This window comes from Lichenostomus cassidix, chromosome 8 (assembly GCF_008360975.1).
Source record: "Lichenostomus cassidix isolate B80296 chromosome 8, HeHo_3.0, whole genome shotgun sequence".
In the NCBI taxonomy this organism is placed as follows: Eukaryota; Metazoa; Chordata; class Aves; order Passeriformes; family Meliphagidae; genus Lichenostomus; species Lichenostomus cassidix.
In genome coordinates, this window is record NC_139489.1 from 5,765,984 (window position 1) to 5,785,938 (window position 19,955).

The 19,955-nt window shown below is 40.0% G+C and overlaps 1 protein-coding gene across 3 annotated transcripts in view; it reads left to right on the plus strand.

Annotated features, from left to right (window-relative positions):
- TTC39A (tetratricopeptide repeat domain 39A) overlaps positions 1-18,513 on the plus strand; it is a 43,409-nt gene extending 24,896 nt beyond the window's left edge. For all 3 annotated transcript variants that reach the window (XM_085067620.1, XM_085067621.1, XM_085067619.1), the window contains exons 9-18: positions 4,169-4,277; positions 4,910-4,977; positions 5,107-5,166; positions 5,939-6,100; positions 7,132-7,223; positions 8,189-8,309; positions 10,858-10,969; positions 12,803-12,917; positions 13,587-13,703; positions 16,675-18,513. In XM_085067620.1, coding sequence (XP_084923746.1) covers positions 4,169-4,277; positions 4,910-4,977; positions 5,107-5,166; positions 5,939-6,100; positions 7,132-7,223; positions 8,189-8,309; positions 10,858-10,969; positions 12,803-12,917; positions 13,587-13,703; positions 16,675-16,795 — 1,077 coding nt within the window. In that variant the 3' untranslated portion in view covers positions 16,796-18,513. The remainder of the gene's footprint in view (positions 1-4,168; positions 4,278-4,909; positions 4,978-5,106; positions 5,167-5,938; positions 6,101-7,131; positions 7,224-8,188; positions 8,310-10,857; positions 10,970-12,802; positions 12,918-13,586; positions 13,704-16,674) is intronic.
- The last annotated feature ends 1,442 nt before the right edge of the window (positions 18,514-19,955 follow it).

Consider the following 19,955-nt stretch of genomic DNA (forward strand, 5'->3'; position numbering starts at 1 on the left):
GCCCAAAGCTCCATTGCTTCCTAAGCCATTTACCGGCGCTGTGGACATCATGATCAACTTAACAGCAGTCTGGACTCTCAAAATAGTAGGTGGGATAAGATCAAGAAAATCTAAAAAGTAGCCTGAAGCCATGTTTGTTCCCTTCCAGCCCAAGATGTGCCAGCTGTGCCCTTCGCACTGTTCAAGCTCCTTTCCCTTGCATCATTAATCTAAACATTTTGTGTTCAGTAGCACAGGCCCCACATTTGGGCAGTGAGGTTGAGTGCAGATTTGCCCAGTTTTGTGAGAAGTGCCCTGTGAGCAGAGCTGTGTGTCAGGCACACTGCTGGGCAGCACAGCAGCCTCACTGGGCAGTAGGTGGAGTGTGTGTCCCATCTGCACCTGGGTGTTTGACTGTGACTAACTTGTGATGAGAGCAGGAAACTCCTTGCTCTGTCTCCTGTGGAAGGCTGAATGCTCCTCACTGGCTCCTCTGCCAAGTCTCAGGCTAATATTTACTCTTGTGCATATTTTATAGATGATTACAAATGCTGTGCTGCTAAACTGTGCTGTTTGACGTGAGCCTACCATATGTGAAGTGCAGTTTGTCAGGGGGTCAGATGACAGCATGATTTCAGGATAAAGCAGAACTGTCAGATAGAACCAATTTCTTTCACATTGTACTTTTTTTATGTGGGAGGACATTTTTCCCAAAGCAGCTGAGCAGAAGAATATTCTTGATGTGTCAATTTGTAATAAATTTAATTCCACTTTCTCACTAAGTATCTCTTTTGAATTGCACTTTAGTCTCTTCAAATTTTAATTGAAGTTTAAATCTTATATTATTTCATGGGATACATGCAAATGCTCTATCAGCTTAATTAGTCAGTTCTTTGTAAAACTGTTAGTAGTATCCATCCTCCTTGCTAAACCTGCAGCAATGTGATCAGGTCATGCAACATGAAAAATTATCTTGCTTTGCTTTCATTGTCAAGATTCCTAATTAAAAGAAAGTAATTTAAAAATAACATCCAAGAGCTTTTGCTTCAGGAAAGTCGATGGATTTTAGTCAGTAACAGCTGAAATAAATACGAACCAGCCTCAGTGTTGTCTGATAATGATTTTGAGCATTGTCCTTGTCCTTCCTGCATCTGCTGTGAGAATCCCCACTGCTCATATGGGGAGTCCTGAATGACAGAGCATTGGATGTCTTGGGACAGTAATTGAATCAATGAGATACTGATATAATGTAATGTAGTGGCAGTCTTGGGAATTAGATTGTGGGGTGTCGTGAGGAGCCTGCACAGAATGCTGAGAAATGATCATGTCTGCTTGCATGTTATACCTTATGTCCTTCAGAGTAGTTTATGTTTTGTGTGAAAATAACACTGAAATGTGTTAGTTTAAATTTAGGGAAATTACAAAAATGACATTCTGGAAAAATTACAAACACTTATTGCCTTGACATCTGTTTTATATTGTCGCAATACACCCTGTCATAGACTTTGTTTGGAAGCTCATTCCTGGTTATGTCAGTTGTGACATAGGTGTGGGATATAGTTATGGGTTATTTACGGTTAGAAGGTGTGTCCTGACAATTAAATATAATGTACTCACTGGTGCCAGTCCTAAGTGAGTGCAGTTTGTTTGCAGAGTTCCTCCTTAGGCTCAAGTAGCTGCTGGTGATTTGGTTCCCAGATGCTCAGTCTGATCCCGGTGAGCATTGCATTGCCCAGCTCCTGGCACTCCCTTGGCTGATGGGGTTTGTTGACTAATCCCTGTAGGCTCCCTGTGGAGAAAGGGCACTGCTTGGAAAGGTGATTCATTTGGCTGCTGTGCCAAATTGTTCCTTGGAGGAGCACCTGTGCTTCGGCCAGAAACAGATGGAGGCCAGCTAGGGAGTGTGGGATGAAAAGGTGTTTCCCAGTGACACCCTTCTTATTTCTATTTTCTGGGTATCCCATTGTAACAGAAGTAGTTTGGAAGAGGCTTTTTTTCAGGAGAAGCAGCTTTGCTACAGTGTTTTCCACAAGCAAGTGTTGTAATACTAGTAACAACTACTTCGAGATTTCTTTTATTTAGGCTGTGTCTACTGCTTATATTATTATTTTAACACAGAAAGTTTGGGATATTCAGGTGGCAGAGTGAAAAGTAAACAGTCTTTAATAGCTCTGCTGGACTAGATAGGCTTATGGACATTCCACAGAGTGAACTAACTTGCTCAGTGAGCTTCTCATGCCTGTGGAACTACTCAGTTCCAGCATTTAGAATTAAGGGTGTCAGATCTGCAGCCTTCTTCTGATGAATGAGCATTATTCTTAATCCAGTTACTGATATCCAGGGTGCAGTCCTGTGTAAGGTGGGTGTGGGTTCATTCCTTGTCCATACAGATTATAACTTCGGCTGTACTCAAATATGCTTTTGAAACTAAAACATAATTGAGACAATTTGCCAAAGGGTTGCATTATTTTATATGAAAAACAAAGTCTGTATGAATAATTCTTAATGCTATTCCCATTATTTTGTATGTGTTTTTATATTATATGGAAGATACCAAATGCTGTAAGGCCTAGTAGCAGTAAAGGCTCAGTAAAATATCAAGCCTGAAGATTTTTCACTGCAAAAAAGTACTTTGGAAATATACTTTGGATTTTTTTTTTCCCAAAATTCATTCCACAGAATGTTTTGTTTTACTTCTACCTTGAAGTGCTACTTTTTAAAAAATCCAAATATTTGTGGTTTTCATCTGGGCAGTTTGAAGAACCTGAATACATCCTATTTTATTTATTTGTATCAATCAAACTTTTGCTCTCAGCAGAAAATGAAGTGGGTTTTATTTTGCTGAGTGCTTGATTTCCATTGATTTTTCAGTAATGATCTTACTGTCTTTTAATTTCTTCTTTAGTGACATACAAATCAGTGTTTTCATTATTTTATCCCAACTAAGTGTTATAATAATTTGTCTGCAAATATGAATCATATTTTTCCTTGTAGCAGTGATCAATGTAATACACTGAGAAATTAAAAACAAAGAAAAGCAGAATCACAAAAATGCTGCATTTATGTGAAAACAATTAACTGCACTAGTTAAGTGAAAAAATAGACATTTGAGGAAGATGAGAATACAATTACAGGCTTCAGTGTTTGCACAGTAAGCTATAAAGGCATGGTGGTGTAACACCCCTCGGTCAACAAGGACACACAAAAGATGTAAATCTGTGCTGGGATCATGCTCTGAGGGCTCTCCCTGATACCTTCCCTGGTGCCTCTGCTAGACTTCCCTCAGGGTTCCTATTTGTGGTGTAGGTGGTTTGAAAGGATGTCCTTGTAGTCACACACATTGTGTTCCAGTGACTTTCCAGTGCAGTGATGGAGTAACTTTTTAACTGACTTTTCCCCAGCACACAGTGGATGTCTTACTGTGCATATTTACAAGTAGGCAGATCTCTTGTTTGATACATTTGCATATTAATAGTCTTCCTGTTGATATCATGGAGCTAGTCCTAGAAAGGGCTGATAAATGCTCTTGCTTGAATCTTTAAAGTTGGTTATCCATCGTGCTGTCTTTGGAAATGAACACAGTGTTACATTTGATTGCTTTAGTTCTTCCCAAAGGGAACAGAAATAGTCTTCTTCTCATCATGTTTTTCCACTGGTGGTACTGGGCCAACATCATTGCAAAGCTCCTTTTGTTCTTGGCATGCTTAAAATTGTCATTTTGCCCTAACATATTTGCTCTGCTAGTTAGAGATTTTATTTTCTTGATGCCTTTAACTCTTCTGTGCAGCAAGCCACAGCAAACAAGGATATACTGTACAATGAATGGTGATGTGTAGATTTTGTCTTGCTTTTCAAAACTCTGTTTTGTTTCTGGAATGCTGTTCAGCAGCACTTGATCATGGTGATAAGTTGTCTCTCATTTTCTTATTTTAACCACATAATGCATCCCAAGTTGCTGCTCTGTCAACCAAGTGTTTCCCAGGCTAAGAAGTAACTCCATGAAAAGATTTTAGATAAATTAATATGTGTATTTAATCTTTGATTGCTCTGTAACCAAGGTATGTCACTGCCTTTTGGGGAATTTGGTGAGTGAGCAACCTGTAGCTGACACTGCAGAAGTTAAGCCAGCAAGAAAAACATTGCTCTGGTTCTTTTCCAACACTTTGTCCTTCTCACTCTGTTTGCTCAGGAGCATGGTCTGCTGCAGCTTCAAGAAGGAGCATCATCATACAGCTTTAGGTCGGTGCTGTGTACCATGCTGTTGCTTTGCTATCATACTTTCATGACCTTTGTGTTAGGTAAGATTGTTTATAATAACTCTTGGATTTGGTTAGTTCTTGTGGGACACAAAGGGGAGAAAGATGATTCCATCACTTGTTTGTTGGTGAATTGTTTGTTTGTAACCAGATTAAATGTAACTCATTTGTGGGTCATTTTCAGTAATGATCATAACTGAAGATTATGATGTGTCTTCATGTTTAAGATGGAGGTTTGTTTAAAATGTAAGAAGGGAGATAATGGGGATGGCTAAGAAAGTTGTGAGAACTAAATCTGTCTTCAGGAGCCAGGTGCCTTATTGAGGAGGTTAAAAATTGGCTGTAAATGATGAATGCTTTGTTGTTGGTGGACTTCTTTTGGGAGGTGACAGCTTCCCACTAATGTGTACTCCTGTGTTATCTCCTGCTAAATCATTCTGCAAAATGTGTTTGTCTGTGCCTGAGTTTTCAGGTCAGGAAGCACAATGTTATCAGGGCTTCCTGCTGCTGCCTTAGTGCAGAACCAACCTGTGTTTCTGCCTTACTTAGTGGAGAAAGGAACCAACATATTGGCTCATTGAGGATGGATAATCAGTACTTTGTGTTCCTGTTATTTTTTTGTTTTGTCTTTGTTTTCTAACTATTTTTATCACTTGCATTTTTACACCTTATAGGGACAGGAAAAGGAAATGTTGAGGAGGCAGAAAGACTACTTAAGCCTTACTTGGCTCGCTATCCAAAGGTAAAATGAATCATAATTTATTTGGTGTGATCATTTAATGCTTCCTTGCCAAAAAACAAAGATCTAGACTGTATGGTCAGATTGAAAACTGTTATAGAATACTTGTATTTTTATTATTATTTATTACAGGGAGCCATATTCCTGTTTTTTGCAGGCAGGATAGAAACACTAAAGGGTAATATTGATGCGGTAAGTAATCATTTTGCTCTTGAGAAAATAAATTTCAAAAGCTTTAGAAAAATTCCTCCAGGAATGATATTTTCTCTTTGGCTAATGCTTCTCCTGGCTTTGGCCTATATGCAATTTGTAGTTTATTGAATTACAAATAGGAATTTTAAAACTATTTTGACTAACTTGTTTCTCCACCTCATTTTGCTACCCATCTCAATTTCTGGTGATAATCTAGTCCACCAGTATTAATCACACAGTTTTCTCATTGTCTTTCCTATCCTGAAGCAAGCTGTGTCTTTAATGAGATCCAGTGGTAATCCTTTACCTTCAGTGTGAGCAGAGAGTCATAAGAGACTTGAAAAAATATTAAGATGAGGAATACATGTCCAAAGTACTCTGAGACAGAGTATCAGCTGGTGTGTAGGACAGTAAATCCCTTGAAATCTCTAGAAGTGCAGCAATAAATGTCAGCTGAGCATCTGTCCTCTGCCTTCAGTTTCCTAATTTCCCTAGACACAAATATTCATTTTGATTATGCTTAGAAGATAATATAGCTTTAAGGAATGGGCAGCTCTGTGGCAGAGTGAACTTGCTAACACCAGAATAACTGGGTAGCCAAGAATCTCTTGAGTGAAGCCAACAGATGTGATTTTGGGAAGAACTGGGCTGTCAATAATTTGGAAGCTGCAGAAGCCATGCAGGCAGATCCTGGAGCCCCAGTGTGTGTTCCAGCCCCCTGTCTGTGCATTTACACATCACTGAGGCAATGTTTGGAACTCTGTGTGTGCAGGCAGTCAATAGGTACGAGGAATGCTGCGAAGCTCAGCAGTACTGGAAGCAGTTTCATCACATGTGCTACTGGGAGCTGATGTGGTGCTTCACCTACAAGCGCCAGTGGAAAATGGCTTTTTTCTACGCAGACCTGCTGAGCAAGGAAAACACTTGGTCAAAGGTGAGTTCTGCACAACAGTAGAGCAGAAGTGCCTGTAGTATCTATTAACTTTCAATCAAATTGAGTTGACTTTTTGTAGCTTTGAAGGTACAGACTGTAAAGTAAAACCTGGCCTGCTGTGGTTGTTACAGAGCAATGTGAGCTGCAAACTTTCAAACCTGAACAGGTTGTGGGCAAGCAGAAATCTTTTGGGGCCAACTGGTGGATGAAGAGCAGCTTGTTAAAGATGCTGTGTATTGACTGGTTGTGTCATCAAATGTTGCAATTGATGGTGCAAGTTGCCATTTCTTTCATTATACTGTGGATAAAAGCTCTTCTGGGGATGAGTGAGGTTAGCCACGGTGGTGTCTCCAGGGCAATAAATATAATTAGAAGTGACACCTATTCCTGTGCATCTGGAAGGGAGAAGCTCTTCTTTCCAGAACCCTGGTAGCTTTCCTTCCTTTGTCTTCCCTTTTTGCCTTTTTAGAAATGGGGATTATGTTTCCCCTATTCCAGCCAGTGGGAATTTCCCTGGACTGCCATGACTTCTCAAGTAATGATGGGCAATGGCTTAGCAACTTCACCCACCAGTTCCCTCAGGATCCACGAGCTTGTGCACCTTCAGGTGCCTTAGATGGTCTTGAACCCAAACATCTCCTGCATTGAGTTCATCTCACATTCTCTGCCTTTGCCTTCTGTGACTTGGGCAGGGAGGCTGGAGCACTTGATGGTGAAGACTCATAAGTTTTCTAGCATGTGTCCCTAAGAGTATTGAAAACTTACTTTACACAAGCATGAGATTTTTTTCTCGGAATTTGGAAATTTGGACACAAACTATAAGCTGATACAAAGTAAACAAAACCACACATGATTTGAAAACAATATTCTATACTCACTTTCTAAAATACTTACCTCTTACTTAAATTTTTGTAAGACTGTGAGCAAAAGCAGCAACTTCTTCCTCTATGATGTTGTTCTGTGTTTTATATTAATAAAGGTGATGCTGTAAATTCATTTTTCTGTACAGTTATTCTGTATTGCATTTGCAGGCTACTTACATTTACATGAAAGCTGCTTATCTCAGTATGTTTGGACCAGATGACTGCAGTCCTTTTGGAGACAGCGAAGTTGAATTATTTAGGTAAAATTTGCAAACTCATGGTTACAACAGTTTACTCTTTTCATGTCACAGTATTAGGGGAAGAGAGGCAAAATTATTCATCATGCAGATTCGAAGATCTGTGCAAGTAGTGTTGGATTGGTAAGAAATTGCAGAGTTAAGCATCCTTTAGACTAAAGTGGACCCTGAGTTCAGATAGCAGATTTCTCCTGGCCATACAGCGGTTGCTGCTGTTCCATGTAGCACTCATGTTCTTTTTCAGTTTTTATCTTTAATCAAAATGGAAGGTAAGATGTGAAAACTTCCAGTGGATTGTGTTGCAGGATGTGTTCCTCCTTACTGGGAACGTCAGCACAACTTGATCCTTGGGTTCTGAGTCTCAGAGAAGTAACAAATATTTAAATGTGCAAGTGAATCTGTGCATTATTAACACAGTGAGATAACCTCATTGTGTTAATGTAATATTTAAGCTCAAAAATTCTTGCTGGGGCAAAGAATATTTGATTAGTTTAGGGTTTACAATTTTTATATAAAATCTAATTTTAAAAAATATGCTTACATGATACTTTTTCTCTGTCTTTTGTAATCACTATAAGCAGATTTCACTGAATTTGGAATCCATTATGAAGTGAATAGTTTTAGTCTTTGGGAGAATGGGATGATAAAAGCTAGTTTGCCTCTTTCTTAGCCTGTGAAGAGAGATGAGCCCTTTATAAGTCAGGTGCATCATCTAATTTAATCTTTCAGTGGGGAAGAGTCCCTCTCCTCCTGCTTGATTAAAGAGGAAGCCTAGAGATAAACGTGCCCTGCATAAAGACAGCTTTTGTGAGTATGTATTGCTCAGCTTCCCCAAGGTAGCAATAGCCCAGTGTGTAACAGCTTTTTTAGTTCTCCTTGGTTTGATTTTTTTTTTTTTAAAGTTTTAATGTCTTCATCCCAGAGATTCACAGGGGAAAAATTCCTTACATTTTCCTTTAAACTTTCAGGATTGTTCCCAGTCTGAAACTGAAAATTGCAGGGAAATCTCTGCCCACAGAAAAGTTTGCAATTCGGAAAGCACGACGGTATCTTTCTTCAAACCCCGTTCCTTTGCCTGTCCCACCTTTGGTAAGTTAGAAATATCCACACTCACCCCCTTTTCAACATTTCTGTAACTTACAGAAATAAACCCGAGATAATTAGAATAGTGTCTTTCCATGTTTCTAAGGTAAAACCTCTGCAGGAGACTGGAATGTTCCCAAAGCAAAGCCAAATGAATGCGAGGAATGCTGTAAAACTGGGGCATGCACCAGCCACAGGGAACTCAGCCAGTTGTTTGTGACACGTAAATGTGTTGCATGTGTAACTCATTATTCCAGCTATAGACCAGCGTGCTCCCAACAGCTTTCTTTTGGTTCCCTTTGGGGGAACTTTGCCCTGGGTCTCTTCTGTCGTGTCGCTTGCTAACAGAGGACTTTAAGGTACAAGGAGGGGTGGTGTCAAGGAGACAATGGAAGGACTGGGCATTTCATGTAAAGAGCTGTTTAATGTGCCCCTGACTGTTTGCAGTTTGGTGCTCTCCAGAGCAGCTCATGGGTGCTGGGATGAAACAACTGACTCCTTTGGCCACTCCAGAAACCATTGGGACTGTTGGGGATTTTTGTTTAATTTTCTTTCCCTGTAATGCTGGCCTGTTACCTGTGGCCAGCTGAATGAGGCACCCATCGCCTTGTTCATGGTGCACTTACAAAAATCTGTCTACAAAGAGCAGGTGAAAAAGAACATAAAAGGGTTTTGAGTCCAGAGGTTTGCCAAGTGCAGTGGTGTTAACACTTGCAGCACTTTGAGCTGCTGTGTTTTTAAGAAACAGATGGATAATTAGTAAATACTCTCTAAGAAAATGCCAGAACAGAGAGCCTCTTGGAGATCACTCCCCAGCCCAGCAGTGGGTATGTGACACTGTGCCTCTTGAAGAAATAGTTGTTACAGCAGAGCATGGCTAATCACCAGGGGCCACATGCCACTAATGAGTCTGAAGTGAGAGAAATAATTAGGTTACTTTGATGTGCCTTTCAGGTTTCAGAGAGGAAGGAGTGTACACACCTGGGGTTTGGCTGGGCTATCCTATTGGGATTTCAACAGAGCAGGTTTCTGTAGCAGGAGCTCTCCGGCTGGGCACTGCGTCCTTGGCTGCTGTGCAGTTGCATTTCTGAGGCAGCAGGTGCCGCAGCTGAACAGATAAAAGCACTTTATTGATGTGGAATTAGGGGCAGAATCTCATCTCCAGGATTTTTCTTTTCATTATCAAGGGACTTGCTGGGAAGAGTGAGTCCTCGAGCCAGTCTTAGCTCAGAGATTTAGCCTTGAATAAATGTGGTTTGAGTAGTTCTGTTTGAAAACCATGTTAATGAATCTGTACTAGGTACAGTAAGCTCAGCACAGGTTTTTCAATCAACAGAGACCAGATGGTGAAAGCAGCACTGACTGAGGCTGACATGCTGTTTCAGCTATTCTAGCCTGACAGCTTTTTGTGCCATAGTTCCACAATTCAGTTATTCTATATAGAAATCTTACCCAAATGCTTTAAATTATCACACACAGACAAGGTCATGTAAATAAATAGAATAAATACAACAGACACTGATCTCTTCTCTCTGGTTATCAGTGACAGGACCTGAGGGAATGACATGAGGCTGTATTAGGGAATGTTTAGGTTGGATATTAGCGAAGGTTCTTCCCCCAGAGGGTGGTTGGGCACTGAACAGGCTCACAGGGAATGGTCACAGCACCAGCCTGATAGAGCTCCAGGAGCATTTGGACAATGCTCTCAAGCACAGGGTGGGATTCTTGGGGTGCTCTTGTGCAGGACCAGGAGCTGGAATCAACAATCCTTGTGGGTCCCTTCCAACTCAGGATATTCTGTAATTCTATGGTTAAATAACTGGTCATGAGGGTGAGTTTTAAGTGTGTATAATATTTCCATCTTTGACTTTGGGACTGGAAGTAGCAACGGGCACATTTGGTGATATACTCTAAGAACCCCAGTAACAAATAGGAATTCAACCAATAGTTTTTAATAAAATTTACTCTAAATTTACTTCAACTAGTAGTTGAATAATGAAGAAGTTACTTTCTTTGGGAGCACCAAACAAACCTGAGGAATGTAACAGGTTTAGAGTTCAGATTTAAAATTCTGTTGGTTTGTTTGAAACTTGGCTTAAAGGTTAGAGGGTTTGTTTTGCTGTCCTGAGATTTCATACTTTTTCCATGGAAGCAGTACATTGCAGTTATTTATAGGTATTAAGGCCTTGGCTAGGATAGAACTGAAAAACAAGAGGAGACCTTAATGAAGGGATAATTAGCCATGTGCCATGAATGTTTCAAGTCTATTTTGCTGGTACTTGCCTTCTTCTAAAAATGAGATTGTGTTTATTCTGTTCAAGAAATCTCCTTTTCATGTCGTGCAGTAAGTGGCTCTTGGGGTGTCTTTCAGGGCTAATTTGTTCTGAAAACCAGTGTAACAAGTTTTCCGTTGCAGTGAAAATACATTTTGACAAACTGACTTTATTTAGGGAACCTGTAACTTCTTCATCATGCAGAGATAAACTGAAGTATTTGACAACTACATTTATCCAGTGCTCTAATTAATGATGCTGTCATTTCTCCCTGACCCCAGGAAATGATGTATATCTGGAATGGCTATGCTGTAATTGGAAAATGTCCCAACTTAACAGAAGGCATGTTAGAGACTTTAAATGAAGCAGAAGAAGCATTGGCAAGATGTTCAGGTAACCAGTAGTAGGGTCTAAGCAGTTATTTTACAGTGCAACAGCTAAATATATTATCTGTGAGTAGAGAGACACTCATTAGTAAAGTTAATTGAATCATAGGAGGAACCTAGATAATGGAACCATAAACTGTTTATGCAGATAGGAATATTTTTTATTTTTAATATAGCAATAACTTACAACAATAGCAAGTGATTTTCTATCCACAAATGTGTGTTAGGAATGGTTTATGACATGTGTTAAAGAACATTTTGCTAGATCAAAATCAGCATATGCATTGACTTGATTACTTGGATCCTGAAGCTTTGTTATCCTCAGATATTTCAATTTTGAAGGATAAATAAGACAGGAGTTGTTTTTTTTTGTTTTAAAAGTTCTGTCAGTTTATGACGTGACCTTTGGGCTGAATGTTCTGGTGTCACCAATATGCTGCAGAAATCCAGGACACCAGGGATGGCCTTCCTGTCAATGAGCACAATATAGCATTGAACTGAAACTCTGCTACCACATTGTCTGTCAGCCTCTTAATTAGCTATCCATGAGAAAATTCAATTGGTGTTTATTTCTTGTCAGTCTTTCCCAGTTCCTGTGGGGAGAGCAAGCAGTCTGCACAGCTTTTTCTCCCAAAGTTTTCCCTTGACCAATATTTGATCTTATTACTATTATATACAACCTTCCTGCAAAAGGATCAAGCCCCTGTTGACAAAGGAATATAGACTAAAATACTGCATTGCAGTCTTTTCTAGGGCCTTGCTCTTCTGTGCAGTGAGTTACACAAGGTTTGAAAGGGTTGCTGAAAGACTAGCTAAAACTATCTATTTTTAATTAATTTAAAAAGAGAATGGGAACATATTTTCAGTGAAGGTGATATCTTAGAAGGTGGCCTTTGACCTTTTCACCTTCTTTGTCACCCATTTTGTTTCATTATTTTAAATAAGTGAAGTATTTCTCTAATCCTTTTTTTTCTTTGTTGGCAAATTGTGGATAAGGCTGCATTTTGCAGGGATTTATAGCAGATTTTTGTTTCTAGAACACTATGAGGACATGTAATTGAAAAGTGGGATATATTTTAAACATGCTAACAATTTAAAGTGTTGCCTGTTCCAAACATTGACTTGCTGTTTTCAGGCATTTTTAGTGAATTGGAAATGAGCAACCAAGCTGAAGATTTTGCTTGTAAACTTTTGAGAGTAAGCTGCCTATATGGATTGGCTATTAAAAACCCAGATGTTTTCCTTGAAATGTATTATGCAGAAATTCTGATGGAGAAAGTGTTGATAGTAAGGACTTTGAGCTAGGTGAGTCTGGTAAGACTGTGGGCACTCAGAAGTATGAACTCCAAAGAAGGTATGGTAAGATGTGAGGTACAGGAAGCAAAGTTTCATATATTTTTGTTTAGCCAAAAAAAGGTGGAGAATTGATAAAACTCTTGCCCATGAATAGGCCATGTGACTACAAGTTAGGAAAGCAGAAGTGTTGTACAAGGCAATAAAGGCATGAGGTTGAGAGATTGTAAATTGGACTTCAATATTTACAAAATTGACACCTTAAATTAGTTTTTAGGTGTCAGAGCAGTGAGACTGTGGAATAACCTTTCAGTGGGAGTAGGGAGGGAAAGAACAGCCCAACTATTTTTGGGCAAAATTTGATCACTTTATGAAAAGGTTGATGTGTATTTGTCTCTGTGTTAAATTAAATTCACCAACTGGTTCTTTCCTGTATTTCAGTAGGTGGACAGTGCTCACACTTACCTTTGTAAAAGTTTTCCTACAGGTAGGAAAGTCTCTTCTGTTCTAGAATTTTCTAAAATGTGCTATTTACTTCCTCATGCAGCTACAGAATTACTGGCAGATGACCGGTGTGTGATAAAGCTGCTAAAGGGATTATGCCTCAAGCATTTGGGCAAGATCTCAGAAGCAGAAGACCATTTTAATTACATCTATTTAAAGTAAGTTTTCATACCTGGCATGTAGGAGAGCTCTTGAGTTTCAAGTAAGAAGAGATGCAACCACGATATGAATAGAAGGGAGAGGACTGCTATATCTTTGCTGTTTACTTCAAGATATTTCAATGTTAATTTCCAGTGTTGTTAGCCATGTGTTGAAGAATTTAAAATCTACAATTTTTATTGAGGTATTTTCTCATTTTTGGGGGACTGTAGGTGCACAAAGCTTTTCAGATACCACTTACCTTTTTTTTCCCCCCTTCCTCTTCCCTGTCAAGAAGAAGCTGTACCCCAAAAGCCAAATGCACTCTGCAGAGACAGGTGGGATGATTACCCTGGGAACTTCTGTACATCATGAGGTGAATGGCACCTCTAATTGTCAGCTCACATGGATAGAGCTCATGATATTGTCATCTTTTCTAACACTTCCCTGATAATGAAGGCATTATTTTCTAATCCTGAGATTATACATATTGTGTAGGATGCTTATGCAAAATACACATTTAATAACGCAGAAGGGAACTTTGGATAGAGAACATGACAAGTGTTGTAATAGAGATTGATTGCTCCTTCTGATCTGAGCTAATCTCCTATTTATTTTGTTTGGAGCTCTTAAATGAGGGAAACAATATATCATTTCAAGCTCTCTAAGTTATTTCTTTTCCAATGCAGTGAGAAGAAGATAAAATATGACCATTATCTAATTCCAAATGCCTTGCTGGAGCTGGCAATACTGTATCTAGACCAGGATAGAAGAGAAGAAGCAATAAAACTTCTGGAAAAAGCAAAGTAAGTGTAAAGCCTCTGTGTCTGACAGGTCAGTTTGGTGTTCCACTGATTAGCAGGAAGCAGAATAATTTCATTAATATCATGGAAACTTGTTTCACTTTTCCAGTGGGAGTGTCTGTGCCTTAGTTGTGGTTTGGACCTTTGGTAGGTGTTACATTTGTTCAGTCTGGGATTCGCCCATCTGCTCTGAAAAGAGCAAAAAAAAATTAAATATGTTAATAGGAACGTCAAAGGCTTCCATAAGAAATAATCCGTGTGTAACAAAATGTAATCATCTTTGTAGTCTATTTGCTTATTCATGTAAAATATATATTAAATCAAAGCTCTGTGCTATGGCTAAAATAGCATTACTTTAATTAATGGCCAGCAGTGCCTGTTTCTTTCCTTGATGAAATACATTTAAGATAATGCTTCAGGTTACACTTGGTATCTTTGTATTGTTTCATCTGCATCAAGGCAACTAAAACCTGCTTTTCCTCTTCTGTGTGATTGATTTTTCTAGCTAAGTAGGTTTATCGGGAAGTTAGACTTGATCATGTGTGTTCTTTATTATAAAATTAACAAAATGTGGGGTTTGCCTCTGTTTGAACCTTTATTCCTCTGCTGAGCCAAAATTTTGGCAGTGCTGGGGAGGGAGGGAATCCAAACCAAACAACTCTCCCCCTCTTCAAGCATCCAGCAGCAGCAGGAAGGTAATTCATAATTCACCTCTGCCTGGATGCTGAATGAGTCCAGATGTGCAGAGTCACTGCCACAGGTGAGCAGCTACAAAACTGATGGCTGCCCCTGGTCCAGAGAGGTCAGGTAGAGTTTTTATGTTGTTTTTTGTCCAAGTCAGGCCACTTTGCAAGACAGAATAGCAAATAAAGCCTACCAAAGATTATGCCAAAAGCCTGTCAGCACAAAAATTAAAATATTGTAATCCTTAATCTCCTGTGCTTGTGAGCATGGTTCTCTGTAGACTTATGGAAGTTATTAAGAGCAGCAAAAATTGCATTAGCAAAGTGCAGTGGAAAGTGTTTCAATTCGCTTCATGTTCCTCAAAACACACCTCTCCTCTCCTTATTTCCTTTATTCAAATCTCTCTTATGAAGATGTCTAGAAATGAGGGATTTGGAGCTGCTGATTCCAGCTGGATCTTCTGTCGTTGCTGCGCAGCCACTGCACCTTTCCCTTGCAGCTCTGGGTGCCTCAAGTCCCCTGGGGAGAAGGTGTTTGGCTTGAAGGGGTGCACCAGCAGTCAGCAGCTCTGAGAAATGTGCTGTTGCCCAGTGTGTGAAAGCTGGTACTCAGACTTGCTGTGAAAACTCGTGAAAACTGTGATGACGTGCAAAAAAAAAAAAAAAAAATCTCATTACAAACCCCCTTGTTTCAGTCAGCCATAAATAAAGGTGCAGCTCTTACATTTCCACCTGTGGCATCAAAATGCTCTGGGTTTATGAGCTTTCAGCTACAAACACTAAATGTCTCAGCAGCCACGAGAGGGAGAGCAGAGCGTTGGTGGGGTTGGGGCTGCAGAATTCTGTTTGCAGTTGGCAGGAGCTGGCGAGCGCTTGGCTGGTGCATGATGCTTGATTTGCCTGACCTAAATCCACATACTGCTGCTGGCTTGGATCCTCAGCTCTGGGAGAAAGAGTGGGACGAGATGATAAACAGTTTTGGCTTGGTCATGCATGGAAATATTTCTATTTGTATGACTGCAAACTACAAACAAGAATATCAGCGTGCTCATGAGAAATATGGGCCCTGCATGACAAAAGCTATTTGATTTAAAGGAAAAACTCCAAGGGGTTTCAGAGCAGCACACAGCACAACCCAGCCACCTCCTTTTCTCAGTCAGCCTCCTGGGTGTTACATACATAAAATGATAAGCTGGTGCAGGATGGGCATGGAATTCCTTGTTTTCACCAAGAGACTGGCACTGCCACAGACAGATACCACACTGCCATGCTTGGCTTGAATTATGAATTGTGAACTGAAATGCTGTTAAGATACACAGAGTTTAATACTTAGTGTTATGTTTCTGTAAAGACGACAAATATCTTCTGCAAGAAAATTAGCATGGGCTAATCCTCTTTTGTATCTGGATTCTATATCCATCCTGTAGGAGCTGACATGTTAATTCCTACTAAGTAGGATCTGCACTTTCTTTGTGGTCCTGGGGCAATTTTTCTGGTTTTTATGTAAGCTTTTCCATGAAAATACAGAATGTCTTAGTAACTCTTTAGAGCATGACAGAGCTACTGGAAACTATAGGCAGATGACAGTGTGGAGTCAAGCACTGGATGTGTGCAGTGGAAATCCTGCCAGTCTTTCCCTGGAATGGTGAATTGCTCCTCAAAAGCTGATATGGAATGTGGGTTTTGCCCATTTTCTCTTTCCAAGCTTCTGGAGCAGCAAATTGTTTGGCTTCATTTCCTGCACAGAGTATTGCCATTGTTGGCAACCATAGGATGGAGATCGGATGATTCCCTCCTCTGCTTCAGGATAGTTTCCCTTCTCCCTCTCTCTCTCTCTCTCTCTCTTCTTTTTTTCCCCTCTCCTTTTTACTTTCTTAAAATGAGTCTGCCTTATTAAAATGATTTTTAGAAATGCTGAAAATATTTGTATTCAAATTTGTCATTTATACTTTGAGAGGGGGAAAAATTTCTAATTTCTGAATGCAAACCAAGTGGATATTACAGATAATTAATATGGACTCAATATTTTGATTGAGTGGACCAGATTCAATTTCTTATTAAGCTATATTTTTCTGGTAATTGCCAGACAGTGGAACTACAAATAAAGAACAAAGAGCTGCATTGTGTGGCCAGGAACACACGCCTTGTATTTTAGAGTAGGCAACAAAGGATCTTGTGAAGAAAAGCTTTTTTGCTGTCTACAGTTGTTTTGCTTAAAACAGCAATACAAAGATAACTTAGAAATGTTTTAAAAATATATATTCATCGGAGTGGATCTTCTTTTGTTTCAGACAAAGCTACAAGAATTACTCCATGGAAACAAGGACACATTTCAGAATTCAAGCTGCCCTGCACCAAGCCAAATCCGCCCCAGAAAATGGAATGCACTGTGGAGCCTCGGCAGTGTCGTAACTTTTTCTTCTTTGATGTTCTGTTTGTTGAAAACTTTGGTGCAGAAAATTACTGACACTTTAGAATTATTTTTCCTTCTCTTTCAAGTCAGTGAAAAACCAAATAACTTAAAATTTCAAAGGTGATGCATAAAACATTAATCTAGTGTAATAACATGGCAAAAAAAATCTTACAAACCAACCATAACCCTGAAAAATATTGTTTTTCCAACAGTGGCTTTTGGAATACTTACATCTGTGTAATTAATTTTTCAAACATGTGCCTTTTTCTTGCGTTCGCAACATTATGTTGTAGCTTGCTTAGTGGAAGGGGAACATTTGAAAAAAAAACAAACAGCAAAACTTTAAGATTCCCATGTTTCATCTCAGCTCTAAGTGGTTTTTTGGATCCATTCTGCTAGGAGTTGAGAAGCAAAGCACTGCTTTTTCCCAGAACCTGCTTAGCTGGAATGTTGTGAGAAAATCTCACAGCAGGGAGGAGCTCTGGATCCTGGGCATTTCTAGCTCTGCACAGAAAGCTTCTCTTTACCAGCTTCTGCCAGGCACATTTTTGCTTCTGTAAGAAACCTGCTGGAGAAAAGAATGATCTCCCTTATGCAACTACCTTGACTTTTTCTTTAGTTTGGTTTTTTCCTGTCAAGTCTGCTGCTTGTAGCAGCTGAATTAATTTGCTGAGGATTGTGGGGGGAAAGGTGACAGTATAAAACTGCATCACTTCTTCTTTGACAATGGGAGGTTCTTAGGAAATGTTTTTTGTCAGAATGAACATGATCTGAAGCTTATGTCAAATTTGAAGCACAAGTCCTTGAAGGTCATTTAGGAAACAGCAACACTGTGGTGGCTGCAGAGTGAACAGGAGTTACTGTGACAGTCCGTCCCTTCCTACAGGGACTCTTCTTAGGATTCCCAGCCTGAGATGTCCATGTTGGAAGAGGCCAATGTTCCCTGTGGGAGGAAGCTGAGGCTGGAGAAGGTTCCCTCAGCACAAAGGACAGCCCTTTATCCTTTTGCTCTTTATTGATCCTTTGGGAGATTTTCTGTGTGAGGGGCTTTGAGAATTGAGCAATGAGCTGCTTTCCAACACTGCCTGCCATGCAATTCCTGCTTTGCTGCAAAACTGGTGAAGTCAGTTGTAGCATAGCTTTGACTCGTGTTTGCTGTTCTCCAGGCTAGCTCCATGTCTGTATGCCTCTGGGGTTTTGGGGCACAATTCTACCTCCCTTCTGAAAGAACTTCTTCCCCATAACCCATTTGGATGGGTGGAGATGGGAGGTCTTCTGACAGCCCTTTTTCTCCAATGGAGATGTTTGTCAGGAAGATTCATATCTATGTACCTCACAGTGAATATTCTTTCTAAAGTGATTGTTCCCAGCAGAAGAGAAAATTGACAGTTTATAGCTCTGCTTTTACCTCCTCAAAGGAAATTGTTTTATAACTGTAAATTAATATGCAAGGAGACAGAACCACCAGTTCCTCAACAAGGAGAACTTGCATTGTCTTAAAAATAGATACCCTTTATAAAAGTCTTTCCAAGTTAAAATCATAGATGAACAATGCATTTTTTAAAGTGACTTTCTCAGATAAATTCAGTTCAGATAAATGTCTCGATTCAGATAAAATTCAGTATAAACAGTTATGCTATTTACATGCTGCACATCAAAACTTCAGTGTAAAAATTCAGTTATTCTTTGTATAGAATAAAAAAAGTTTCTTGTTCTATTTCATGCATATAACGCCTCTTCTTCCAGTTGTGTCCTTTTCAAATATTTTGGCAGCCTTAGCATCTTTTAAGCAAGCAGTGCCATGTGAAAATTAGCATAAATTGTACTTTGCAGAAAGTGAACAATCCTTCTGAGTGTAGATTCATTTCTCGTCTTTGAAATTTCACCCACAACTCAGTTTTGCCTGATCTCAGATACATCACACAAAGGATGTACTGTGTGATACTCAGCCAGCTTCCCTGATGCTTTGCAGCAATGAAAATCCCAAGATTTCCTAAGGTTCTCATAACCTTCCTAAGACTTTCACAGTCCTCTTTACTCAAACACACAGTGTCACAGTGGACCTGATCTCCAGCTGAGTGCTCTGTAGCTCACTGTGATGTTCCACTTGGACTCCTTGGCTCCCAAGCCATAGGAAATAATCACCTTCCTTATGCAGTGAGGATTCATGGACTGTAATAGTGTGAATTCACTTGAGGAAAAGATGAGTGGAAGGTCTGGTACCATTGTCACTGCAAGTTTATTGATGTGTTCTATTTTGGATCAGCCAGCATCACTCTGCTCATCAGTTCCTTCATTTTGGTGCTCCTCCATGGCAGGGATCAAAGCTCCATGGGGTCAGTGTGGGCTGGAAGGTTGACTGGGCTGGTTTTTCCATTGCTCCTCGGGAAGCTGCTGCATGGTGTCTGCAATGGCAGTAAATTGCTTCATCAATCTGGAGTCCCAAATGCAGTGAATCAGGGGAAGCACAAATGTGTGAGTTCTCAGCCTCAGGGTATTCACTCTGCAGAAAAGAGCCGATATTTGTCATGGAATTGCAAATCAGAGATTGAAGCATGGCCCAGCATTCAGGAAATGGAAGTGCCACTGCAGATGGATATAGTCCACACCTCAATGGCATAAGGAGCAGTTCCTTCTGCATTCCAACAATGAACTGTCTGAGCAATGCTTGAAAAAACCACTCTGTGCACCAGCTTTAGCCAACAACTGCTGCAATCAGCTCTTCCCTGTTCTCAGCAAAGCCAGAGATGTTACCCACAGACAAAAATTACTAACTCAGCAGAAGAGCTTTCTGCACTTCGTAGGACCTTTACCATAAGACCTACAAATTTTATTTCCTTTTCTACATATTTTTTTTAAGTAGCACTGGTAAGTGGTTTCCTGCCAGTAACCAAGAAGGGGTAGAAATTCATACTCAGTTTCCTGGATGTCTGCAGCAGTGGCTGGGGTGCCCCATGGGATAATGCTGTCACCTGACAGTGGTGCTGGGCAGGAAGGGAAAGGCAGTAAAAGGGGCATCTCTTTCATCATGAACTCTTATGTGGAATCCCTGTATGCCAGGCCTCTCAGTGAACTTAGGGAGGAGAGGGGCTGAAAACCAGCAGCTCCTGCTGAGGTCTGAGGTGCAACTGCATCAACTCCCAGCTCCTGTAAGTAACA